Genomic DNA, 26084 nt, shown 5'->3' with positions numbered 1-26084 from the left:
GAGCCACTTTGGAAGGTGTTTGGCGGTTTCTTACAAACTAAACATACTCTTACCATATGACCCAGCAATTGCGCTCCTTGGTATCTACCCAGATGAACTGAAAACTTCTCTTTACCTAAAAACCTGCACCTGATGTTTACAGATTTGTTCAGAATTGCCAGGGTTTGGAAACACCAAGAAGTCAACCAAGGATAAATAAACTGTGATACTTCAATACAATGGGATATTACTCCATGTTAAAAAAGAAATGAGCTAGTAAGCCGTGAAAAGACATAGAGAATACTTAAGTGCATATTACTAAGAGAAGAAACCAGTCTGAAAAAGCTAAATACTATATAATTCTCGTGATACGACATCCTGGAAAAAGCAAAACCCTGGAGAAGGTGAAAACTCAGTGATTACCAAGGGTTAGGAGGAGCGTGAGATAAATAAGCAGAACCCAGAGGGTTTTTAGGGCAGTGAAACTATTCTGTTTGATACTATAATGGTAGATACATGTCATTATACATTGGTCAAAACTCATAAAATGTACAAGAAGTGTGAACCTTGATGTAAAGTGTTAATTTGGGGTGATAATGATGTGTGAATGTAGATTAGTTGATTTTAACAAATGTACCAGTCAGATGTGAAATGTTGACATAGAGAGACTAGGGGTGGGGAGACGAGGAGGAGCGGCAGGAGGTATACGGGAATTCTCTGTATTTCCTACTCAATTATTCTGTGAACCTAAAACTGTTGTAAAAATAAAGTTTATTAAAAACAAAACTACTGGGCGCCTGGGTGGCTCAGTGGGTTAAGCCGCTGCCTTCGGCTCGGGTCATGATCTCGGGGTCCTGCGATCGAATTCCGCGTGGGGCTCTCTCTCTGCCTGCCTCTCTGCCTACTTGTGATCTCTCTCTGGCAAATAAATAAATAAAATCTTAAAAAAAAAAAAAACAACTAAAAATTCACAGAGAGAGGCATGTTGTATCAAGTTACCATTAGGAAACATGCCCCTTACCGAACTTCTCTTTTAAGTAAAAATCAGCATTTTCCTCCTTACACAAGCCAACACCTGGGCATCATTCTTGACAACTTGCCTTACCTCATTCCCTGCTTTCATTCATTCCTACCAAAAATTTCTTCCTAATTTTTCCATCACCATTGCCATGTCTCAAGGCCAAGCCACGAGTATCTTTCTCCAGGATAGACATACTCTAGCAGGTTTTCAAGAATCTCTTCTTGCCAGAATTCAATCTGTTCTCCACATAGTAGCCAATGTCATCTTTTGGAAATACAAGCTTATGTTCCACTGCTCAAAACTTGGATTTTTTCTTGTCTGTGCGCTTTGAATAAAAGCCTAATTCTTCAAAGCCAACTTCAGTTCTGCCAGCTTCAATTCGCACCCCCTCCCTTGCTCATCAAGCACCAAGAACGAGAGCCTTCTTTCATCACCTTGCCTAATAGAGTTCTTAAAATTCTCTATCTCTGTATCTGGTTAATTTCCCGCATAGCCCTTTGAATTTTGTAAATTCTTATTTGTTTACTTATTCTCTGTTGATCTCCCGTGAACTTGGAAGCACCATGAAAACAGGAGTTTGTTTGTTCTGCCCAACATGGCGTGCCAACACTTGACAGCACGCGGGGCTCTGGTCAGCAGCTGGGTAACGAGAACAGAGAAGGAGGGATAGTACTTTCCTAGCTCAGGCAATAAGGAGCTGTGTTTAAATACAATAAGAAAAACAAACTAGGAGTTGATTTGCTTTCTATTATCACCATTAGTCTTTGATTCTAATAATGTCAATGATGGAACACTCCCTCCCAATTCTTTTGTTGGTATAAATTCTGTACCGATTGATGCTATTACCGATTGATGCTATTACCGAGTCTCGCTAATGAAAGCTTCAAATTAGCACATTTGTATTACTTATGCTTCAATAAGCATTTTATTTTACATAAAAGTTGATTCTGAGAATTCCCAGTTAAATAGCAGTTTCTCAAGACGTGCAGATTAATCTACACAAAGGCATTTTAAGAGTAAATTCACATAAAATCTTTAAAAAAAAAAGAGTAGATTCACAACAGTTCCGAATTGTTCAGCTTATTTGGGGACTAGCTTTTATCTCAGACTCCTATAGTATGTAATATTCTTGAATTTAAACAGTAGATTAAAAAAATGATACCATGTGATTATAGAGATTAAGATATACAATGATTTCTATTCTCTCATTCTATATAATCATTTAAAGTTTCATTTATGTTTAAGTTTAAAATTGTGAAATAGAGTGAACACTACATGATGTGACATTTTCATCTGGTTAGTGCATATTTTCATTCATACATGAACCAAAATTCAAATTTTACTGAATTTGAAAATCTTTAAAATTGAAATTTATTCTTATTATTCTTATTATTTAATAAGCTAATATATCATTTTTATGAATAAACCAATATACAGGTTAAAATATGTTAGAAATGACAATGATGGTAGATGATCAAAAAATATTTGTTGAATGTATGAATTAGTCAATTTAAAAGTAACTAACAGGGGCGCCTGGGTGGCTCAGTGGGTTAAGCCGCTGCCTTCGGCTCAGGTCATGATCTCAGGGTCCTGGGATCGAGTCCCGCATCGGGCTCTCTGCTCAGCAGGGGGCCTGCTTCCCTGCCTCTCTCTCTGCCTGCCTCTCTGCCTACTTGTGATCTCTCTCTGTCAAATAAATAAATAAAATCTTTAAAAAAAAAAAAAGTAACTAACATGTAAGGATTTAATCTTTTCCCAAAATAACCAGCCTACATATTAAAGAGACCATTTTATTTCCACCTGGTAAAACCTACTTACTTACAGAAGATGCAAGACTAGACAAAATTTTTTTTCAAGTGGCAAAGCATAACTACCCAGAATAGGACAAGGAAATCAAGCTTTAACCTAGACCATATCAGAAAGAAATCATTTTAAAATGACCCACGAATTCTGTGAAGTAAGCCACCCCTTTGGAAATGCAGATTCCTGAGTTTCCCAGACAAAGGTGTAGAACTGGTGAGTACAGAAAGAAGCGAGGAGCTTGGTAGTTTCCAGGAAAAAGGTGGGAAGAGGGTGTTTTTTCAACAAAAAAGAATGGGCAGCGCTATTCAAACCACTTACTTCTTCTACCAGTGTGGCCTGATATGTTTCTAGGACAGTAAGGGCTCTATGTTTTGCCACTTCTAACTTCTGGGTAACAAGGTAAGTGAAATGGATTTTCCACTACTCTAGGGATCAAAAGGGTTTTATGAATTCCAGTTTTCTCAGCTTTAATTTGTTGTCTGTCTCTTTCTCTCTCTCTCTCTCTCTCTCTCTCTCTCTCACACACACACACACACACACACACACACACACACACTCACACACACAGAAATATTCTTCCCTAATCCCAGGTACAAAGGGGATTTGGGTGTTGGCTCATACCTTTGAGAAGTCAGTTGCCAAGGGTGGAGCTTAACTGAAAAATTCAAGGAACTGTTTGAATTTTAAGGGAAGTTCTTGCTTTCTCTGTTTCAGTTAAAATGTAATCTTACAAAATAAAGAGTCAGAGTCCAAATCAATTTAATTATTTGGAAGAGAGAGGAAGAGGAAGAGAGATTATTAATACATATGTTTGATTTTACTTCTTTTAATTGAGAAGTTAATTTGATTTCTGTTTTACCTGCTATTTGGGGAGGAGTTTAATTACTTAGGCTGGAGGATAGCAGTAGAAATGAAACCCTTTAAATTTTGTCTTTGGTTGGAGACTTCCAAAGAAAGGTGTGGGAAAGAGCAGTGTAGAATAACATGACACAGAGACATAGTGTTACTTTCTATAAAATTGGCAGCTTTAAATTGCTTCAATTTGCAAATACTTTCTCTCCTTACTCTCCCAAATAATACAAACACATGCTAATTTGCATGATAAATGTTTCTGAAAAGACTATTTCTACTGGAGGAGAGTTTATTTTTAAGAAAAGTATTGGTAAATCCTTTAAATTGAAGAGGCATTTATAGTCTCTAAAGTCAGATTTTTGGATAGTAGATTTGCTTAGCGAGGTCTCTCTGTATGCTGTACAATAAACATAAACCTTGGAAAATGAAATTGTAAATAATTCATTATATACTAAATTGAAAGTCTTAAAGTTTTGATTTGGGTTCCTATAATTTAGGTGACAACAAAACAGAGAAAGGTTAGCCACAAATAAGGAGAGATTTTCAAAATAAGACATATGAGAAAGAGACTAACAAGATGGAGATTTTATTGCACAGAGCAGAAAAATTGTAGGGGAGATTTTATATTAACTTTGAAATCTATCTATTTAAAAGCATATCACCAAGTGCTTCATTCGACACAAGCAACTAAAAGAATAAATAACCCAGGGCTATAACCAGAAAAATTGTAGAGGAGCACCTGGGTGGCATAGTCAGTTAAGTGGCCCACTCTTGGTTTCAGCTCTGGTCATGATTTCAGGGTCCTGAGATCAAGCCCTAGGAGGGGCTCCCCACTCAGTGCGGAGTCTTATTGGGATTCTTTCTCCCTCTCCCTCTGCCCTTCCCACTCATGATCTCTCTCGCAAATAAATAAATAAATCTTTAAAAAAAGAAAGAAAGAAAGAAAGATAGATAGATAGATTTCAGGTGAGAAGCAGTATGGATAAGTCTTGACCGTGAAGGGAAAGGCCACTGAGGTGAGTTTCTGAGAAGGCCAGTAGCACACAGCTCCACACATCTTTGGTTGAACTAGCTACGAAGCAAGGGACTGATCTACAGCAAATAAGTTTTTGAGTGCTTCTTCTCTCTGGTCTGACCATTCTAAAAGGAGGAATTGAAATTCTTTCTGTCTCCTTTTCTTTTCTCAAGAGTGGCCTGCCTCCCTTTTCTATTTTTGCTGATTGTCTTTCCTACCAAGTTAAAAAAGAAAGCATTAATAAAGAGAAGCCTTCAGGGTTCCTGGATGGCTCAGTCAGTTAAGCATCCGACTCTTGATTTTGGCTCAGGTCCTGGTCTCAGGGTTGTGGGATTGAGCCCTGCATCAGATCCATGCTCTACTGGGGAGCCTTCTTGAGGATTCTCTCTCCCTCTCTACCTCCCCCTGCTCTTCCCTTCCCTCTCAAATAAACAAATAAATCTTAAACAAAACAAACAAAAAACAGAAAGAAGCCTCCCAAAAAGGGAAAAAAGAAAGAGAAACCTCTGTAAAAACAACCAGGCAGGGTTCAGTATGGGGTGATTGCTGATTATTCCATTTTGCATGGTGATGCTTACATAAAGAAGTTTGCTTTTGGTTTAAAGAAAGCCATATTGGGACAGAATAACACAGCTATAAAAAAATTTTTTTAAAGACTTATTTATTTACTTAGAGAGAGAGAGTGTGCAAGTGGTTGGGAGAGGGGCAGAGGAAGAGGGAGTGAGAAAGAGAAGCCGGCTCCACATCCAGTGCAGAGCCTGACGCAGAGCCAAAATCAAGAATCAGACTCTTAATCAACTGAGCCACCCATGCACCCCTCCCTCCCTTTTCAAACAGAGCTTAAAAAAAAAAATGAGGGGCGCCTGGGTGGCTCAGTGGGTTAAGCCACTGCCTTTGGCTCGGGTCATGATCTCAGGGTCCTGGGATTGAGTCCCACATCGGGCTCTCTGCTCAGCAGGGGGCCTGCTTCCCTTCCTCTCTCTCTGCCTGCCTCTCTGCCTACTTGTGTTCTCTGTCTGTCAAATAAATAAATAAAATCTTTAAAAAAAAATGAAGTAGTCATTCACCCCATGAATGGGTGTTCATGTGCAGGGTTTCAAAGAGAGATGGAGGAATAATTAAGAAATAATAGTCAACTTCTTATGGAAGAAGAAAAGTGCTCACCAGTGGAGAGAGCAAAACAAACTGCCTTACTTCAGTTTTAGCCACCTCTCCTCTTGAGTTATTCCAATATGCCAAGCATTTCCTCAAGGCCATTATATCCAGGTAATGCCTGCGATGGAAGTTCCTGGAACAGGGGGCACAGACCAAAAGTTTACAAACATTAGAAAGGTAACATAAATGAGTAGGACTTGATGGGTAGAAGAAATTAAGAATTGCTGGGTTTTAGAAGAGTCCAGGTCCTGCCAAAAAGGGATTCAAATAAAATCGAATTTTAAATATACAGGTCGAACAAAATACAACGGACTTGGCTGAGTTCAGCTGTAGGCTCATCATGAGTTTATTCCTTTCCTGGAGAATAGATATTAAATTCGTTTCCTCTTATATGTTAAGTATGTAAATGATACAGAAAATCAAAACTAATTAAGAGGAAGATCTACACAGGGCACAATTCACTGAGATTCTACTCACCTTAAGACAGGTTATTTCCAGAACTTCAGACAATCTATGAATTAAAGGAATCCTAATTCTGATTTTTCTAATTTTAACAGGCTGGGGAATATAAAGTATTTGTGTGTGAACCTCTTTGTAAGGATGAAGTTTTTTTCTTTCTAGGTTAAAAGTCATGGGGCACCTGGGTGGCTCAGTCAGTGAAGCATCTGACTCTTGATTTTGGCTCAGGTCATGATCTCGGGTTTGTGAAATGGAGCCCTGCATTAGGCTCTGCTCTGGGCATGGAGCCTGCTTAAGATTCTCTCTCCCTCTCCTTCTGCCGTTTTCCCTTTCTATAAACAGTAACAACAACAAAAAGTCAATTACTACCCTTTCTGGTTTTTGCCTATACATCATTCTTCATGTTTCTAAGAATTTTCAAGTTGAAAGAGGTTCTGCTTGAAACACATGGAAGACTTGAATCAATGTGTTTTAGTAGAAACAGGCTTCAAATCCAGAAGGATTAGTGTTTGGAAGATGGGGTTAAATGATTTATCTTTTGAAAACATATGAATAAATAGCTGCTCAGATTTAGGTAATAAAGTAATATTAAAAATTATCCAACATTCCTGAAATAGGCAACCTGAGTCACATTCAAGTCAGAAATGATCTGTGATAGCTCAACATTCCCCTCTTCATTTTGGATATTTTGGTTTATTAGAATAGATGTAGTGATATCTCTTTCTTCCTTATTATACTTTCGTCTTCAGTAAAGGAGATATCAGTAGCTGCATTTACCACCTAATATTCCAAATATGACCTTATCTTTGGGGAACTTCCTGTCATTTTATACATCTGAAGTTTTTTTTTTCCTTTCTTTTCTTTTTTTTTAAAAAAAATATAAGCTCTATGTTCAATGTGGGGCTTGAACCCATTATTCCAATGTCAAGAGTGACATGTCCCATGGACTGAGCTAGCCAGGTACCCCTATGCATACGAAGGCTTCTTAATGAAAACTTAAAAACACGAAAGCTTTAGAGCAATTAATACTTTTTTTTCCTTTTTTATGATAATTTATCATAAAATGAGGAATCCTAAGGGCTGTTTAACAATTCTGAATATTGTTAAAATGCAATTTTAGTGATAGAAAATAATCAGAGAAGAGAAAATAAGGGGAGAAAATAATCAGAAATTTTTTTGCAAAAAATTGAATATCAAGAAAGCCAAAGTCAATGATGGTTTTTAAAAAACTCTAAAGCCTGGGGCGCATGCTCTGCCTTCGGCTCAGGTCATGGTCCTGGGGTCCTGGGATCGAGCCCCGCATCGGGCTCTCTGCTCGGCAGGGAGCCTGCTTTCCCCCTCTCTCTCTGACTGCCTCTCTGCCTACTTGTGATCTCTGTCTGTCAAATAAATAAATTAAAAAAAAAAACCACTCTAAAGCCTAACTTAGCTTATAAAATGCCTTCATAGAGCTCTGCTAAACTTTGATAGAATCCTGGCAAATGCTAGTGTTGCATGAAAATGTTCAAACCACTATGTATTAGACACCTCTGTTAGGTCTCAGAAACTGTAAATGATGTTTCATTGCAGGACTAAAGTGAGGTCTTAACAAGGTCTTGTTTATTATAAAGTCCTGGCTTTGGTGTTTATGTTCTTCTGGGGAGAAGGGGTAACCTGTAAACTTTCTGCCTGGTAACCTCAGTCTCCTCTGTTACTGTAAAGCATTGGACTCTTCTAAAGTTAAATAGCTTTATGGAGCCTGTTCTGTTTATTATTCAGATTCAATAAGAAAACATTGTGAACCAAATTTAACAAGACACATCCAGACATGGAAAAGAACGGCGAGAGCTCCAGTTCTTAGAACATGAAATAAGGGAGCCGCCTGGTGGTCAAAGTGGTACACCGTCCTGTTGCTGGGTACCTGAAGAAGAGTGATTTTGTTGTATTAACATGACTGAAGAAGTTAAGAGTAAAAACACTGCAGTATAAACCAAAAAAGATAAAAACGTTTAACTAATGGACCTTTTTCTAAACCCACTAACTCTCACTTTTTCTAAAACCATACCTGCTTAAAATAGTTTATGGATGATATCATTGCTCATTTATTTAAAATTCTCTCTCTCTCTCTCACATCTACACATATTCTCAGTGCTTATCACTTTGGTCAGTTTTAACCCTAAAGAGAGGCCACAAATCTCACAGAATAACTTCACTGACTGACTTATAGTTAGATGACTTCCAAGCACACAGAGAACTCAGATTAAGAAACCTGATTAGTAGAAGTTAAATGAAAATCTGCTTAAAAATTTAAAAACCAGGGCTCTTAGGTGGCTCAATAGGTTAAGTGTCTGCCTTTTGCTCAGGTCATGGTTTCAAAGTCCTGGGATTGAGCCCCACATCCGACTCCCTGCTCAGTGGGGCATCTAGATGCTTTTCACTTTCCCTCTTTCCCTCACCCACCCCCGATCAAGTTCTCTCTCTCTCACTCTGCTCTTGCTCTCAAATAAATAAATAAAATCTTTTAAAAAAATTTAAAAAACCCCACTATTTGGTATCAGCTTACCCATCAATTAAAATCAGTACTTCAGGGGCACCTGGGTGGCTCAGTGGGTTAAAGCCTCTGCCTTCAGCTGGGGTCATGATCCCAGGGTCCTGGGATCGAGTCCCGCATTGGTCTCTCTGCTCAGTGGGGAGCATGCTTCTTCCTCTCTCTCTGCCTGCCTCTCTGCCTACTTGTGATCTCTGTCTGTCAAATAAATAAACAAAATCTTAAAAAAAAAAAAAGTACTTCAGGCCAAAAAAAAAGACAAGATTCCCTCCATGATGCAGAAGGCTGACAACCTAGTAAGGATATAAAGTAAACAAGTAACTAGAAACCTAGAAACTATTTAGTAGAGTGGTAGAAGATAAGGCTAGGAAAGTAAATTGCTACAACTTGGAATTTCAGGTTGAGGAGTTTGAACCACTGGGTAACTCGGTAAGAGTATTAACAAGATGACTGGCAACAGAGTGTAAAATTGTGCGGTACCTGGGTGTGGCTCAGTGGGTTAAGCCTCTGACTTTGGCTCAGGTCATGATCTCAGGGTCCTGGGATTGAGCCCCACATCCAGCTCTCCACTCAGCATGGAGCCTGCTTCCCCCTCTCTCTGCCTGCTTCTCTGCCTTCTTGCGATCTCTCTGTGTCAAATAAATAAAATCTTTTAAAAAAAGTGTAAAATTGCTTAAAATAGGGAGAAACAAACAAACAAAAGACTAAATGCCTATTGCAACAGGTCACAGTGGGGTTTTGAAACTCAGTTAAAAGGGGCAATGGGAGTTAAGGAGATATAGCTAAGAGTTTTTACTATAAAATTTTACTGAAAATGTTTACTTTTCTACATATGAGAGTATGTGACTCCTAGAGGACTTCACCAGTGTCATGGATAAACAAGTTTAATAAACTTATTTACTTACTTTAAAAACTGAACAAAATTTTTACTTTAAAAGACCCAAGTAGGGTTACCTGGCTGGCTCAGTCAATTAAGCATCTACCTTTGGCCAGGTCATGGTCCTGGACGGAACAAATCCTGTGTCAGTCTCCCTGCTTCTCCCTCTGCCCCACTCCCCTCTAGCTCCCCTCAAGCTCTATCTACCCCCCTCTCAAATAAATGAATAAAATCTTAAAAAAAAAAAAAAAGACCCGAGTAGTTCTGAAGTTCTACATGACATCTAAGGAGAAAAATTTGTTTTCTTGAATATATTTTTCTTGGGAATTTATGCATATTTTCTATGCAGTCTTACACAAATTCTTGATTGTTTCAATCTATGGAAAGTTTAAGCAAAAGAAAACTTCCTCTTTTATCTGTTTCATTTATCCAATTAAAAACAAACCGAACCCTCATTTAGGATACTTGTGTTCCTGAATAGTTAATAGCTTCTGGGCTTTTCTACCTTCCTTTTTAGTTGTGGAGAGAGGAAAGGAAGAGCTCGAGGGTTGAGAAGTTAAGTCGGTTGAGGACAGGATGGGAGAAAGGAGCTCCGGGCAGGAGGACTCGTGGTGATCTTGTGGAAGATCACCCATCTACCCTTGACACAACTTCATTATCTTTCCACCATCTGAGCTATCATCTTAGGCTTTCATCATCTTAGGCTATCTTTTTATTGCTATTGCTCCTTTTTTTTTTTTTTCTATTTCTCCTTTTAAGGCTGCTCTTGAAACTCATTTTTATAGCAAGCACCACCCCCAATGGCCTAGTATATTACTATGTGCAACAAGTTGGTATTAGACTCAACTCAAAGAGATAAAAGATAAAGAATGAAAGATAGACACTCACTCAAAAAGATAAAAAAAAGATAAAATTGAACTTCTGTGTGACTTACCTAGAGAAGACTCTGTTCTTGAATCATTTCTATAGGTAATAGGTGAAAGGTGTCTGCACACGTTTTTGGAACCAAAAACTGGAACACATGACGTCAAAATTGTTCTATTTTAAAAATCTATAAAGGCAATGAGCTGCATATTCTCTGAGATTTTTAATTTCTCTCATGCTTTTGCCATATTAGGACCTTGAAGTTACAATCTTTGCCTTTACAGTGCTCATCTCAGTAGTTAGTTGGGTCCTATTGGTTCTCTTTAACCCTGACCCAACCTGCTGCTGCTGCTGCCTCTCCATCACTGACTCAACCTTGTTTTCAATTAGCAATAATCGCGCCTCAGATAAACCTCATTGGCTACGATACTGCCACTGTGCAAAGCTCAACTTTGTTTTAAGGCGCTCATTATCTCTTGCCAGTCCCACACTAGTTCCTATGCTTCTATATTCAGTTTCTTTCCTCTCAGTTGATTCTTTATATTACCAACTGAGTTTCTTAAGTAGAAACTCCTCTGCTTAAATTCTTCCACTGACTTCCAGGGTAAGTCCAAACTGTTAGCATAGCATGCTAGCTCTTTTGTGATATAGTCCCAGCTGGGTCATCTGGGTTCTTCTGTGCCATTTCCCTTCGTAACTTTCACTTAGTATCCCAAACTCTTAGTATCCCAAACTCTATTCCAATCTAATATCCTCCTGGCCCCTTGAAAAAGCTCCACCCTCTTTGCCCCTCTGTAGGGCTTCATGGGTGCTATAACATCTGCTGAGAGGGCCATGGCTCATCTCTTAATTAATTCTTACTCATATTTTAAGACAGTGAGGAAAAGATCTTTCAAAAGGAGAAATTGTCTGATTCAGTAAGAGTGCATTAGATACCTTTGCCATGTACTTCCATAATACACTGGACTTTCACTCTATCATAATACTTACAACCTGTACTATAATATTCTCCAAATCAGCTATGAGCAACTTGAGGGTGGTGCTGTGTCTTTTATCTACTATGGTACTTATTACACACTGGGTGTTCAGAAATTTTTTTGATGCGCCTTTGAAAAAGGAACTTACTGACCACAATGAAAACTGCATTTTATTTGCAGTTTCTCTCATGCCCTCACTCTAATCACTTTCCTTTCTAATCTATTCTGCATACCTGTCAGTCCAAACTTCTTTAAAAATTTCTGTCAAGGTCCTTCCTAGCTAAGAAGATTTGGTCTCCTCGTTGGCTATGACAGCAAGTCTAGACACCTGGGTCTGGTTTTCAAAAGATATTTGGATCTGCTTATTTCCAGTCCCTATTCTTTCTTATCTGGCTCTGGTCACTTCAAATTTCCTGCCTTCGTTTTTCCTACTGAAACCCCACCTATCCTTTCAAGACTATCCTCAATAATCATTTCCTCACTCAAGTCTTCTTTGGCTCTTTAAACACATATTGAACATGTAGTTTACCACTAATTTGGGCACTTAACATGTCATCTTGTTTGGATGTAACTATTTCTTCTTAGGCCTTTTCTCCTCCACAAGTTGGTTTAAGTTCCTGGGGGCCAGGAATAATACCATACTTTTTGGACCTCTCAATATAGTAATAGTGATTCAATTTCAAAAAAAAAAAAGAATAACACATTATAACAATAAAATGAAAGCTGCCCAAATATATAATTTAATTTGAAAAAGACTAGAAAATAAGGGGAAAATTCATTATTAGAATTAGAAAGATTAATCACTAGCTAAAGTTAGTCATTTGCAGAGGCTGTAAACTAGGAAGATGGATCAGATAGATGTAGGTGTAAATGAAAATAATTTTACTTGTGAGAAGTTCTTATTAAAAGATTCAGTAGGTCATTATGTATTTTTCCCAGACCATCATATTTTCTCTAAGGACATTTAGTTATCATCCTGAATATTACATAGTGGGTACTGTAGAGAATTGCAACATTAGTCCATTACATTATATTGTCAATGTAGGGCAAGCAAATCAAAAGGGAAATGGTGCCCCAAATCTATTATCCCTAAAATATTAAGTGCCTACAAGAGTAGGCCATGCTTCTCCTAAAACAAATATTCCCTTGGCATTTACTTAAGGCAGGTCTGACACTTTTTTTCCTATTGTTTATAAAATATTTTTTATTTTTTAAAATAATCTCTACGTAGGGCTCAAACTCACCACAAGACCAAAGGTCACATGCTCTACCAACCGAGTCAGCCAGGCACCCCAGTCTAGCATTCTTTTAACACATGGCTATCCTGTGGGTTTATACAGGATCTTACTCCGGGACGCTTAGCTAATACAGTGAATTCATCTGGAGTCAAAAACAATATGGGGTCCCTGGGTGGCTCAGTCAGTTAAGTGTCTGCATTCGGCTTCGGTCATGATTCCAGGGTCCTGGGACTGAGTCCCTCATCAGGCTCCTTGCTCAGCGATGAACCTGCTTTCCCCCTTGCCTGCTGGTTCCCCTGCTTGTGCTCTTGCTCTCTGACAAACAAAATCTTTAAAAATATATATGATGCCTTCACAAACTCATACTGCATTTTAACTTCTAAATGCAATATTTAGGACTTTTTTTTTTTAAGATTTTATTTATTTATTTGACAGAGAGAGAGAGAGAGATCACAACTAGGCAGAGAGGCAGGCAGAGAAAGGGGGAAGCAGGCTCTGCTGAGCAGAGAGCCCGATGCGGGGCTGGATCCCAGGACCCTGAGATCATGACCTGAGCCGAAGGCAGAGGTTTAACCCACTGAGCCACCCAGGTGCCCCTATTTAGGACTTTTTATTGTAACTTTTAAATGCAAACAACTTTTAAATGCAGTATTTAGGACTTAAATGCAATAAAAAGGACTTTTAAAAACATGAAGATCTAACTTAAAAGATTATTTGATGATGTTTAGTACAAACACATCAATGTTAGGCCAGTAGAGACAGTTGTTTTGGTACCTGTTAGCATTTCAGTAACAGCAAATTGCTTCATGTATGTTCCTGGCTATTCTTTTTACCGCTGGGCCATTGTTGCTTTTATTTTTGAATTTTCTTGCCATAACCAGATTTAAAACTATTAGTTCAAAGCAAAATGGGAAATACATTGAATCCCTATTTACCAGTTCTGTGGCTTTGGACAAGACATTGAACTTTCCCGAACCAGTTTTCTAATTTTTAAAATGGGGACAATGTGTATTTTATTTATTCTACATATGTAGAATTAACTACCACAGTGCCTAGTATACAGAAAGTGTGCAACTATTATTCTTTTTTTTTTCTTAAAGATTTTTTATTTATTTGACAGACAGAGATCACAAGTAGGCAGAGAGGCAGGCAGAGAGAGAGAGAGAGAGAGAGAGAGAGGAGGAAGCAGGCTCCCTGCAGAGCAGAGAGCCCGACATGGGGCTCGATTCCAGGACCCTGGGATCATGACCTGAGCCGAAGGCAGAGGCTTTAACCCACTGAGCCACCCAGGTGCCCCTGCAACTATTATTCTAATGTTAGTTGATTTTTTAAAACTGTATCATATTGAGTAATGAGTATATTAAAACATTTACTATTCTGGTGCAAAACACCTAAAATATCACACTAACAGTCATAATTTCTGGGGACCTAATAAAATCAAAAGATACAATTACTGTTGTCATTAATATGATCTTTAATAAATGGAATAATGCACCATTTTACAGCAAGCCTTTTTTAAACCTAAAGAACTGTCTTAAAATTTCCTTCTCCAATGTCTCTGTAGCAATACAATCTTTTTATTTAGGTTTATATATATCAAAGCATTTACTTACAATTATTCATAAAAAACTCTTTAGTGGCTTAATGTCAGCTTTCATAGTGGCATCCATAGATAATACAAAAGAAAAGTGATTTGCTTTATTTCATACTCACACTGATCCATCAAACACAACTTACACAGCATAGCAAGGTCTCAGACGGCTTTTACAAAAGCAAAAATAACTGAAAGTAATTATTCATAATTCATATGATATTCTATCTGTAATGTAAGAGCAAAACACACCAACAAAAGATACCCGTTAACAAGAAAGAGGGTTCTGAGGAATTGCCAATATTTTTCAGCCTTTCTTATTCCAGAAAAGCATCCTCAGAAATGAATACTCTGTAGCTTATGTTTCTCCTGTCCATTCAGAAAAAGCACGGCAGCTACACATCTCCATGTTTCAGCTACTACAATACCCTAAGAGTTAGTGTACTTTACAATTATCCACTTATCTTCATTTGAAAAATTATCAACAGAAAATTAAGGATGATTCCAGCTTATACAAACACTTACACAATATAATTTCCATGGAAACATGACGAGGCATACAAAAACTTTAAATAAATAAATGTGACAGGAAAAAGAAAAGCCACAGAAGCCAAGCAATTCAGTTTTAACCAGAACCTATCTTTGAATTGCATCTTTTAGTAATTTAGTTTTCTTACTATTAAGCTCCTTTAAAAATATGTTTCCCTATCATACTTAAGAGGATTGGTAATAAGGTGGAGAGCCTGAGACAAGAGACTGATTACAAATAACTTCACTGCTAGGATTTTAAGTCTACAGCATATCAATTTGGAGCTTTGATTTGTCTGATTGAAGGAAAAATTCTATTTGGATATAACAAGGTGATAAACAGCTTACCATAGGTTACCTCCTCAAAAGAATCCAAACTATTACTAAGGCTATAAACTCATTAATTCACTTTTAGAAGAGTTTTATAATGTTGAATTACTTCAAGAAAATTTTATCTCAGAGGAATAACTTTACTAAATTCTCCTATTAAAAAACAAAGCAAAATGAAATGATTTGTCCCATCATGTATAACCATTTACCCAAAGAAGAGAAATGGTTTTAAGATGATGCTTCAACTCTAAGGCCTAAATAGGCTGCAACATGTAGCCAGTTGGTTGAGTCATTTCCCTCTATTCAGTAACTACAGAACTGGGCAAGTTTTTATAATTAATGAAATCTGATGTTATGTCTATGTAAATTAAGTCAAATCATAAGATGAAACATTCAATGAACTGTATGTGCAATACTTTAAATATTCAACTGGACTAATTGCTTGTTTGTTACCAATTAGTTTCTCATGTGCAAAGGATGAAAAGGACCCTGAGTTTTTAAGTAATATTATGTCTATAGAATGAGTCTAACACATGAAGATGTTTCTGAAATCTAAAAGTACAAAAAAAAAAAGGAAAAAACCTACGTTGCCTTTTGAAACATTTTTTGAAAGTTGTAATTTTTTAAAAAATTCAATCATAAAATGGATGCCCTAGCGACGTGATTTATTTCTTAAGATTTCTTCTCTTAAACTTTAGAATCTGGGTTGCAAAGTAAGTTCAAAAAAATGAATGTCACTACAATTAATAGTAAAACTATGAACATCACATAATAACAGAATTGGAATTTTCAAAATACGATAGATTTATTTGGGGTATAATTCTAATATACAGCATTAAATCTTCTGAATTACTTACTTTCAAATGTATCAGCCATGAGATAAAATCCTGGATTTTTTTTATATGCACAAACACTCAACTTTAATCAGCCACTTAAAAGTTAAATGAAAGTCGTTATAGTCCAGTCTATGTTGCAAAATAATAAGTATTTCAAAAGTGGTCTGCAAAAATGTCCATAGATAATACCTGATTATTATAAGGTTTTTGAAAGGTAATCTTGCATTTTGTTTAATATTTGATACAAGGAAAAGTGTAAAATGTTGTGGCTCAATTATAATGCTAAGCTTGCTGCAATATAGGTTAAAAGTTTTAATGGCAAAATTATATACAATTCTGTATGCATGGCTTTTTAGTTAGAACTAATGAGAATATAAAATTATAAAACTCCACAATTTAGTAGGAAATGTTAGATAATACAAAACTCAAATTAAGTGCTGATTTTCTGACAATCTGATGGTTGGATCCATTGTCAAACAATTCAGATGTTACTACATCTCAAATTCTCAATTCTATCCTACTGAACTATTACTTAAATGGGAGTAATGAATTCGAATATAATGTAAAATAAAATATAATTTTAGGTGTTCTTAAGTATAAATAGTTATTAAAATAGGGCTGAGAAGGAAATGCTAAGGGAACCAAAGCAGTTTTGTCTGAAGAACTGAGACTTAGATGTTAATTGAGAAGCCTGAAGCATAATGAAAAATAACAATACTGGAGAAGATGGCCAACTGTTCTTTTTTTTTTTTAACTGCTGGAGGAGACAAATGCACATAAAATAAAACAGGAGGGAAGCAGAATAGACATGAAGAAAACTTTCCTGACACAGAAGATTGCAACTCAGATAACCAAGGGATACAGCAAGTCAGACACAAACTAAAAGGCAGTTGAAGGAAAGTAATGGGTAGGTGCACCAGAGCACCCTGAGATTTCTTTTCTTCTATACTAGTTTAATCTGAGAAGCTATAGAAAAGCCTTCTTTTGATAATAACATTTGTGTAACTAGCTCAAACAGTGATTTGCCAGATTTACTAAGTCAAGAAATATATTTAAGAGTGGATCATGCAAGGTAGTTTTGGCTAACATTTGCATAGTTCAGAAACTACAAATTAAAATGCAATTTTATCTGCTGAAGAGGGAACTGACAGCAAAAGGTATATTTAGAAACATCTCAGTCTGAAAAAAACTCCTGGGGTGTGTGTGGGAGTGTTACACAGGTCTAGATAATCAACTGTGTGTACAATTTCTAATAAGTTAGCTTGGAAGATAAAGTAATATATAAAGCAATCTATGAATAGTTACATAATGACCTGCACATAACTGGTATTAAGTTCAACATAAATTTATAGAAGGCTGTTCAGGAATACAATGTAATCTCAAGTTCTAGGAGCTAACTACCTCCAATGAAATATTCATTTCCATAAATATTAAAAAAAGAAACAAGAAAAATTATTTAAGTATTCTTCCATTTTAAATGACTTTGAGGATGGAAAGTTCAGCAAATAGCTGTGGCCTACCAGGTACTCTATTTGGCTTTAGATGCCAAACTTGAAAATATTTTAAATAAAAACACTTGCCAAATTTTGTGACAATTCCCACTGAAACACATACTTACTTGAGTGCTCCTACCTTTCTTTAATTATTTTCACATTCAGAACCAATGTACATTTTCTGCAGTAAGTGGGTACGTGTAAGGAAGCTATCGAAACTGCTTTGTAAAAAAAGATACCTTTGTATCCTTTCTATGTCTTCCTCAATTAGCTCTTTGGATTAGCAAAATCTTCTCTAAGTCATTACAAGCAGAAATTTTCAAGATGGAGTCAAAGGATTGGTGAGACTTAAAAGCCATGTTAAATTAATTCCTCCAAGTCAAGTATGGCATCAATTTAGGGAAAAATATTTGTTCTCATAAGCCACCTTCACTTTTCCCTTAAAATTTACTTTACCTTTAGTTCTACAATGCAAGAATATTAGGAGTAAAGAGAAGAGAAATGATTTTAGGATTCATGATGGCAGATGTGGGATTGAATTTCATCTTGAATTAGTAATTATTTCTCAAGCAACAGCCAGCATAGACATGCCAACATGTCTTACGTTCGTCTAACTTTGAAAGTGATTAAGGTATCTGGTTTGGCCTATATACAAGCCACATTTGTGCTGGAGTGTAATGACTGAATTTCTTACAAAATGTCACTATATCACACATCCTGTCATAGAGTGTGTAGGCAGTGTGGTGTGGATGAGAGAGATGTGGAGAGGCAAACCCAAGTTAAAATCTAGCTTTCTCTATTACTAGGATATGGAACTTGGGCAAATGACTTAGCTTTTCTTTGCTTCAATTTCCTCAATCTGTAAAGTGGAAATATTAACTATGATCTTTAAATAGTTGCTATGAGGATTAGAAGAGTTGTGAATGTATATCCCAGCATACAGTATATAACAAATCGTCAGTTACTGTTATTCAAATCCTGTGCCCTTTCATAACATTTTACACTGATATTGGTTTCTTTTTCCCCAAATTATGAATTTAAAAAGGGGGAACATTGTTAGGAATAATGATTAAATAATTTTTGTCTAAACCCAATTCAAATCAAGTTCTTTAAATGATCTAGTTCTGACATACAGTTAGGATAGTTCAGGGAATTAATATTAGGATTTGATTACCTATTATGATGCTTTTAAGGTTGTAACACTAGCAAAGTGAATTTTAGTATTTTTTCACTAAATGGCCTTTATTTAAAGGATCCAAATGCTTTTCTACATGCAAAATATTGTAACAGCAGTTAAATATTCGCTTTAAGAAACATTATTAGATGTTAGCAAATATTTTAAGTAATTTTGCTTGCTTGTATATTACAGATTCTAAATTGGTCTGATGTACAATTTTTACTCTTCCTATTTTTTAAGGATCTACTAAAAAAACCAGGGAAAGAAAATTATTTGTTTTAAACATGCTTGCATGAAATGGGAAACTTAAAAGGATTCTTTTATTTTGGTATATAAATTCTTGAAAGCATTTTAATATTAAACATCAAAAAAAAAAAGATGCTGGAAAAATTACAACCAAGTAGCCTCGATACAAAGTAAGGTAGGATAACTTCCGTCAGGAAACGATCAGTTAGATCTCAAATGGTCATTTAGCCTCAATTGGAGAAGGAATGTAATTTACTTTGATTCAAAGATATCCTACACGTGTTTGAAAATAATGAAATGCAGCAATGCAGCTTAAAGACATTTAAAGGCAAGAGAACTAAGTGAAAATTTGGTGAGAAAGATATAAATAATTTGTTACATAGATAGAAAAATAATTATGCAAGAAGACTGAAAAATGTTAAGTATCTGAATCAAGAGAAGGGCCAGTAAGACACAAAAGGTGGATATCCTGGGCACTAAAAAAATCATCTTAATTCTAAAAATTCAAAACTGTGTTCAGCCATCTATCAGCATAAATGTGAAGTGTTATAACATCTAACTCATAGGATTATAATAGATGACAAAAAACAGAAGCCTTATATAGTAAATTATAAATATCTTGGACAGCAAATTGGGAAACTTATGTTACCTTTAGCTAAATGATGAAGATAGAGGAATACAAGTGAGAAAACATTGTTCAGGAGATAAAAACCTAAAAGCAAGAATATGGGCATTTGTGTTTTTCTCTTAGCTTTTAATCTTTCAGAGAAATCTTAGAACTTAGTTAAATAACATCCATTAAGTACTCTGACAATCTGGAAAAATTAAGTGAGAACATCACTGTTTGCAAATTGATAGAAAATAATTTGTGCTTATAAAAAAAGTCCCTTATTTGACATAAAGTGCTTTATTTTAAAAAAACATGCTGAGGTTGTTGTTTAGAGATAACTATCAGTAAGGAAAGAAGCAAAGGAAGCTTTTAAAAAAACAATATGACTTGAAGGATACTTAATGTGTTATCACTAAAAGGTATATTCTAATATAATGTAAATAATAAATGCTGCTCATATATCAAAGATCATATGAAAAGCTGGCAAAAAGACAAATTATGAAAATGGGGTTAGTGAAGAAACAGTTTTGAAAAAAGAGAGGTAAGCCTCAGTCTGCTCAAAAATGATAGGTTTGGCAGCAATCTTTCCTTCCACAGGGATTTGGCATGCCAGATGAATGATTTTTCCACACAGTGTTTTAGGTCATGGGAAGAGGACTCATTTTCAGATAAAGTCACCAGGCATTGCAGGGAAGAGAATAAAAAGTTACTACTGGTTCAAAACTATGAATTACTTTTGAAGTTATTTTAAATAGGAAATGTAATTTTATTTGAGTCAAAGATGGCCTATTCAGAGAATGAAGGCTATTACACTATATATTCTTAACCATCTACCTACTTAAAAATTCCTTATAAGTATAGCTCTATAAGTTTTCCGATAAAAATGTGCTTCTTAAATAAATGAATATGGATCATGAACATACATATAAAAATAAAATAAAAGGAAGAAAGGCTAATATTTGACTTCGTTTACTTTGTTCTATGCTCTCTTATGAACTTCCAAAAACCAGAACCAAATACGTTTATTAAAATGCCTGGAAAGAAACATTTAGGACTTGGAAGGTTAAAAGAAATGGCATTTCAAGTTAGGTTTTGGTAGTTCCTTTTTTAGAGCCCTTTGAGACAATGTTTCTGCATTCTCCATAAGGAGAAAGAAAGCAAGAAATCAGGTAGCTGCTCTCTCTTGAGCAAAAATCACTGCCATAGAACTGACCTGCCAAAAGTATGGGGATTGGGGCAGAAAAATGTATTTACTATGGAAGAATGTGTGCTCTGTTAGGAAGAGAGCTTACAAGAAAGCTTATTTGTGGACTATAGACTATTGCACGTTCAACAAAACACAAGAGAAAAGAATGTCCAACAGATAATATGTTCAGGAACAGTTCAACATATAAACTAGCTTGTGCCCAGAAATAAAACATGGATATCAGACACCACTGCAGTCAAACCTGTCTTAATTTGCTTCTGCTTTAATGACCTTTAGAAACTGGTCCAAACTGATTATCAGCAATACATTGTTTTTGCTTTTTTTCTTAAAAAAATATTTTGAGACCACTTTTGATACACACACATATAATTCTGTGGTCATAACAGACAAATATAACTTTAATGAGACTAAACAAAAGTGCAAAACTTAAAAAAACAAAATTAAAAAATATGGAAGCATAAGCTAAATTTTTCTGCATAGCTGAAATCTATTTAAAGCAAGTCCTGCTGCAGGGTGGGAGAGGGTACTGACAGGAAGATAAAGCAGTTTTTTTTAAAAGGTCTTCTGCACGTTTAAATGATGCAAAAAATAATTTCACTCCATAGGCTTGAAAATATTTCACAGACAGTTCATTCCTATATCTTTAGAGACCATGGTTGTGGCAGTGCCTCCTTCTGCAAGGTAAACTGCAGTGCTGGATTTGGAATGAACAGCCCTGTCACTGCCATTGTTGTTGACCTCACAGTCCAGTGGTTCAGTGGAGATGACCCAGGTGGAGGGGCGCCACCGCTTAAGAGAATAGGGAGTTTTCACACGTTTCTTAATCTTTTCACCAGATCCTGATTTGCCATCTTGTGTTGACTCACCGACTGAAAATAAAAGGACAGGAAAATAAACTATATATAAAGAAACTATTAAATAGTAAGAAATTAGGGTTGTAACTCAAGAACAGATCAAACTAATATCTGCAGGAGGTATTAATAGACATTACTTGAAATTCATGATGTCAGGCAATTATTTTCTAGGCAAACCTTAACCAACTTATTCTGAGACTCTTTAAGCCCAATCGTTTTCATAACTGGTTGGATTATTCTATTGGGCAAGCAAAAACAGAGGAGAAAATTGGAAGTTTTCAGCTGTATTCTCAAATTCTCTCCTTGTTGGTAGTGTTCCTAACTTGGCAAAATGCATTTAATCATTCTACTTAATGTTCAAAGCAGATTAAAGGTACATGGCATATAATATTTTCAGAAGAATGATATAAATACTATAGTATTAATTTTCTAGTAATTTCCTCTTCCCACAACTGACAAGACATTTTATTGCTGTGGAGCCCTGCTGTAGGGTGTATCAATTGGCCTATAATACGAGCCACTCAAACAAGGGGATAGATTCTACTGATTTTTTTCTTTTTTTAAGTAAACTCTAGGCCCACATGGAGCTCAAACCCATATGCCAAGATCAAGTTGCATGCTCCACTGACTGAGCCAGCTAGGTACCCCCTACTGATTAATTTCTGAGAGCCAAATTCCTTTAGGCCATTTTGTAGTCCTTGACAACAACCATAAAACATGACTGCTTTTTTTCCATAAAGTGCTGTCAGCCTAAAAGAGAAATCACTTGTATAATGATGACTATTAAAGATTTTGGTGTGCTGTCTTGTGTTACAATCCCTTTGGAGCTAGAAACCATGTATCAAGTTATCTGTCTAGGGGACCTGTGGCAAGATGCCATAGGCAGGCAGGAGGCTCAACACGTAACTCTTGGACTAGATGATACTAAAAAAAAAATCCCCCCAAGACCAAGAACTTCAGTTTAAAAAAAAAAAATGATTTTTTTCTGAATTTTCTCCAGATTTTAAAGATTTAAGGTTAGTCTGATAAAATCTGTATGTACATAATAGATATTAAAATACTCAACAAGTGTTTCAAAGTTCTACTGACATCATTTTACCTGGAGCTTTTAAACTCGTATTTACTTAGTTTCAACCATTCACAGCAAGTACGTGAATTGCATTATGAACCAGCAGCTATGTAAGGCATGTGTTAAAGTCGGTATTAAGTTCTGACTGTTGTGACAGTGACTACCAACAAAAAATTACTTTTCTTCTTTACAACAGTCTGATTACTTTTGAGTCCAACCAAGTGGCTTACCATGTTTCCAAAAGCGGTAAAAATAAGTAATTGCAAGTTGAAAACACAATTTAATTTTATCTAAGTAATTAAACGGTCCCAAAAGACAAGCAGGAGAGATTAAATGATCCCTTCACTTACACTGCAAACCGCTGCCATCAAGGACATTTGTGGCTGAAAGATCCAGAGAATTAGGCCTCTGTGCTTTTCTGGGTTTTGGTGGTCCAGGATCTGCTACTGTGCTTGGAACACCCTGTGTAGGAACATCTTGCTCTGAACACGGATTACTGTTGTTGTTATTGGAATTAGTTCGGCCACCTTCCAGTGGCCGATCCCTCCTGTCCACAAGACGATCGAGAACACCTTCGTCATGGCCAGCCTGCTGCTCTCGTCTCAGTAAAGGTTCATGCTCATCAGGACTGGAATTAATATTCAGTCGGGTATCCTCACTAATGAATTGATTCTGCAGCATTTCTTGGCCCCTGTGTGCCACTGTGTTGGCTGTCTGGCCAGACGGTACTGCCCCATTAACATACTGGGTAGTGGCAGTATGGGAGTTAACAGTGTGGTTTCTACCTGCCACACCATTCATGGTGACTGTCACCACATGAGGTTCTGCAGCATTGATGGTATTCATCTTGGCAACTCCAGTTTCTACTTGTTTCAAGTTTGATTTGTGCTTGCTGCCAAATTTCAGCCGGGGCTCCTTTGTTGAATTTTTGGTGTTTAAAGGCAAACTAGTAGGTCTCTTAGGAAGGTTTTGTTGCTTGGGCAAAGGATAGATCTGAGCAGGTGGAACATCTGGAATTAAACATGCCTGGCCATTTGCAGCTTGTGTGAAGTCCTGCTGTCCAGTTGCTTCTACTGCAAGTTTTATGAGTGGGTAAAGCAAGCTAGAACTGGTGCTGCTCAGTGGGTCTGGCCCACTGAACTGTTTAAGAGAATGCTCCATGAGATTCTCATCAGAACTTTCCTTGAGGTTCTTATCAACTTCTTTTGGGTCCAGCTTGTTGGTCTCCAAGTCTTCTTCCGTAAGTTGTAAGCAGACAGGGGTTGGCCCAATGGGCTGTGAAGCACTGGTGGCATGCGGATTTGTTTCATCTGAGTATGGTATCTCAGATATAGTGGTCATGCCAGTGCTTGGAGTGAGGCCAGTGGTGTTTGTGGTGGTTGTGTTGGTGGACAGGCTGGTGACGCTTGTTTCAGGGCTGGGAATTCGAGCTTGTGCTTGCTGCCGTTCATAGTTGATTGAATTTCGGTTCTTTTCCCCTATAGTCAAAGGTGTGCTAGACATCGAATGTTCGGAGGAAATATTCTTCACAATGCTGTCAGTATGATGGATAGAGTCTTCAATGTATGAGGAAGAAGAATAATCTGGATAAGGGCCAATCTTTGGCACACGCCTATTGTGTGACAGGTTGCTTAAAGAAAGAAAAAAAGTGCCACACTGAGAATGTACACTTATGGCAAACTGACCCTCCAAGTTTAAAACCACTGATTTTAAAGGATGAACTGCTTTTTATTTTGTTCCTAACCACACTGCACTAGAGGTAATGTAAAAATTCTGATCACACAATTAAGTGTCAATTAATAACTTGCTAAATGCTAGTTGGTTTTGTTTTTTAAGATATCATTTATTTATCTGAGGGAGAGAGAGCACACGAGAGAGAGAGAGCAAGAGTTGAAGAGAGGGGCAGCGGGAGAGAGAGAAGCAGACTCCCCACTGAGCACAGAGCCCAGTGGGGCTCAACCCCAGGACCCTGAGATCATGACCTGAGCCAAATGCAGACACTTAACCAAATGAGCCACCCAGGTGCCCCTAAATGCTAGTTTTATATGAAATAAGACTACTGAAAACCTAGTGGATCTAGATATGTTTTTTATGGATGTTCACTATTTTGGTTTATAAGAGTTAATTTAAAAAAATCTCCCCTATAGCTTTGTAACATTACCAAATACATCTTTATGAACTGTATACTTGCACAACCAGATATAAAGATTCATGAGAGGAGGAGCCACTATATGCTTCTTTTGTACTCTTACAATCCTAGATACATAGTGGCAACTCAATAAATACTTTACCAATTAAGTTACAGGCCAAATGGTAAAAAGAATACAAGCTTTTAGGTTCTTCCAAAGTGCTTCCATGCTTCCATTAAGAGGAAGTCTAGCAATGGAATGTACCTTTCTGGGGGCAAACTGAGCCATATCAATGAAACTTCTACAGACTAAGAAGAGTATATGTGACATTCAGATAAAGGAACAATTCAGAACTACTCTCTAGTTATCAAGAGTTCTTCACAGTCCTTATCATACCTTGAGAGGGATGGTTCTTAAGCATCACACTAAATATATTTAGGTCATTTAAAATAAAGGCAGGAAAAAAATAAAATAAAGGCAGGGATAGCTTTAACTAAATAATGGGAATATTATTAGATACAAGTATTAGGAGAAAAGCAGCAGCTCAAGGAGAATGACAGGAGGGTGAAGAATAAAAAAAGTAGTTGTATAGTGCATGATTTCAGGAAAACTATTTAGAAATGACTATGGACATGGGAAACAGCATGTAAAACCACAGAGCTGAAGGACTTAGGGGGTGAAAAATGGTCAATACAAGGGAGGGTCCCATCAAGGATTTCTTACCATTTAGAAAAAGTTTAAAAGTACTTAGAGTGAAAAGTAACTTACGCCTGAGAGAGGTACAAATAACATGCTAGAGCACACAGAAAATACAGAGATCAGGGGAGACAGAAGCAGAAGACTATCCTCAAGTGGCACAAAGTACAAAAATTTGAATTTAGGATTGCTAGTCTTTACCTTCCTTGACTTGCTGAAATATCAGGGATAAGGGTTCACATGCTGAAGCTAATTCAGTCCAAACACAAGCAGTGTAAACCCAATTTTGGTCTATAGTTTATAACACAAATTGCTCTTAAAAATTAGAATAGAAAATAGCAAAAAAATAATTCAATAATCAAGTATGGTTTTATCTCAATTTTCTCTGGTAACTCTTTCCTGGGTGCTTTTCGGAAAAATTTTAACATGTATTAAATAAAATGACAAATTTGGGGGAAAACATTCCCCCAAGCATGCAAGAAAGAAACATAGGTTACCATTATCTGAAAGTTGCAATTTTTTAAAGGAATTTTTAAAAAAGCCCTTTTATT

The 26084-nt window shown here is 36.6% G+C and overlaps 1 protein-coding gene and 1 pseudogene across 1 annotated transcript in view; both read right to left on the bottom strand.

Annotated features, from left to right (window-relative positions):
• Positions 1-10910: 10910 nt before the first annotated feature.
• Positions 10911-10999, bottom strand: LOC122903757 (annotated as a pseudogene).
• Positions 11000-14221: 3222 nt separating this feature from the next.
• Positions 14222-26084, bottom strand: part of BMPR2 (bone morphogenetic protein receptor type 2) — a 211954-nt gene continuing 200091 nt past the window's right edge. Inside the window, exons 12-13 of the mRNA XM_044241330.1 lie at positions 23059-24338; positions 14222-21654 (exon numbers count right to left, since the gene is read on the bottom strand). Coding sequence (XP_044097265.1) covers positions 21404-21654; positions 23059-24338 — 1531 coding nt within the window. The 3' untranslated portion in view covers positions 14222-21403. The remainder of the gene's footprint in view (positions 21655-23058; positions 24339-26084) is intronic.

The sequence above is a fragment of the Neovison vison genome, chromosome 3 (assembly GCF_020171115.1).
Source record: "Neovison vison isolate M4711 chromosome 3, ASM_NN_V1, whole genome shotgun sequence".
NCBI lineage: Eukaryota > Metazoa > Chordata > Mammalia > Carnivora > Mustelidae > Neogale > Neogale vison.
This window is presented reverse-complemented; position numbering and strand designations above follow the sequence as displayed.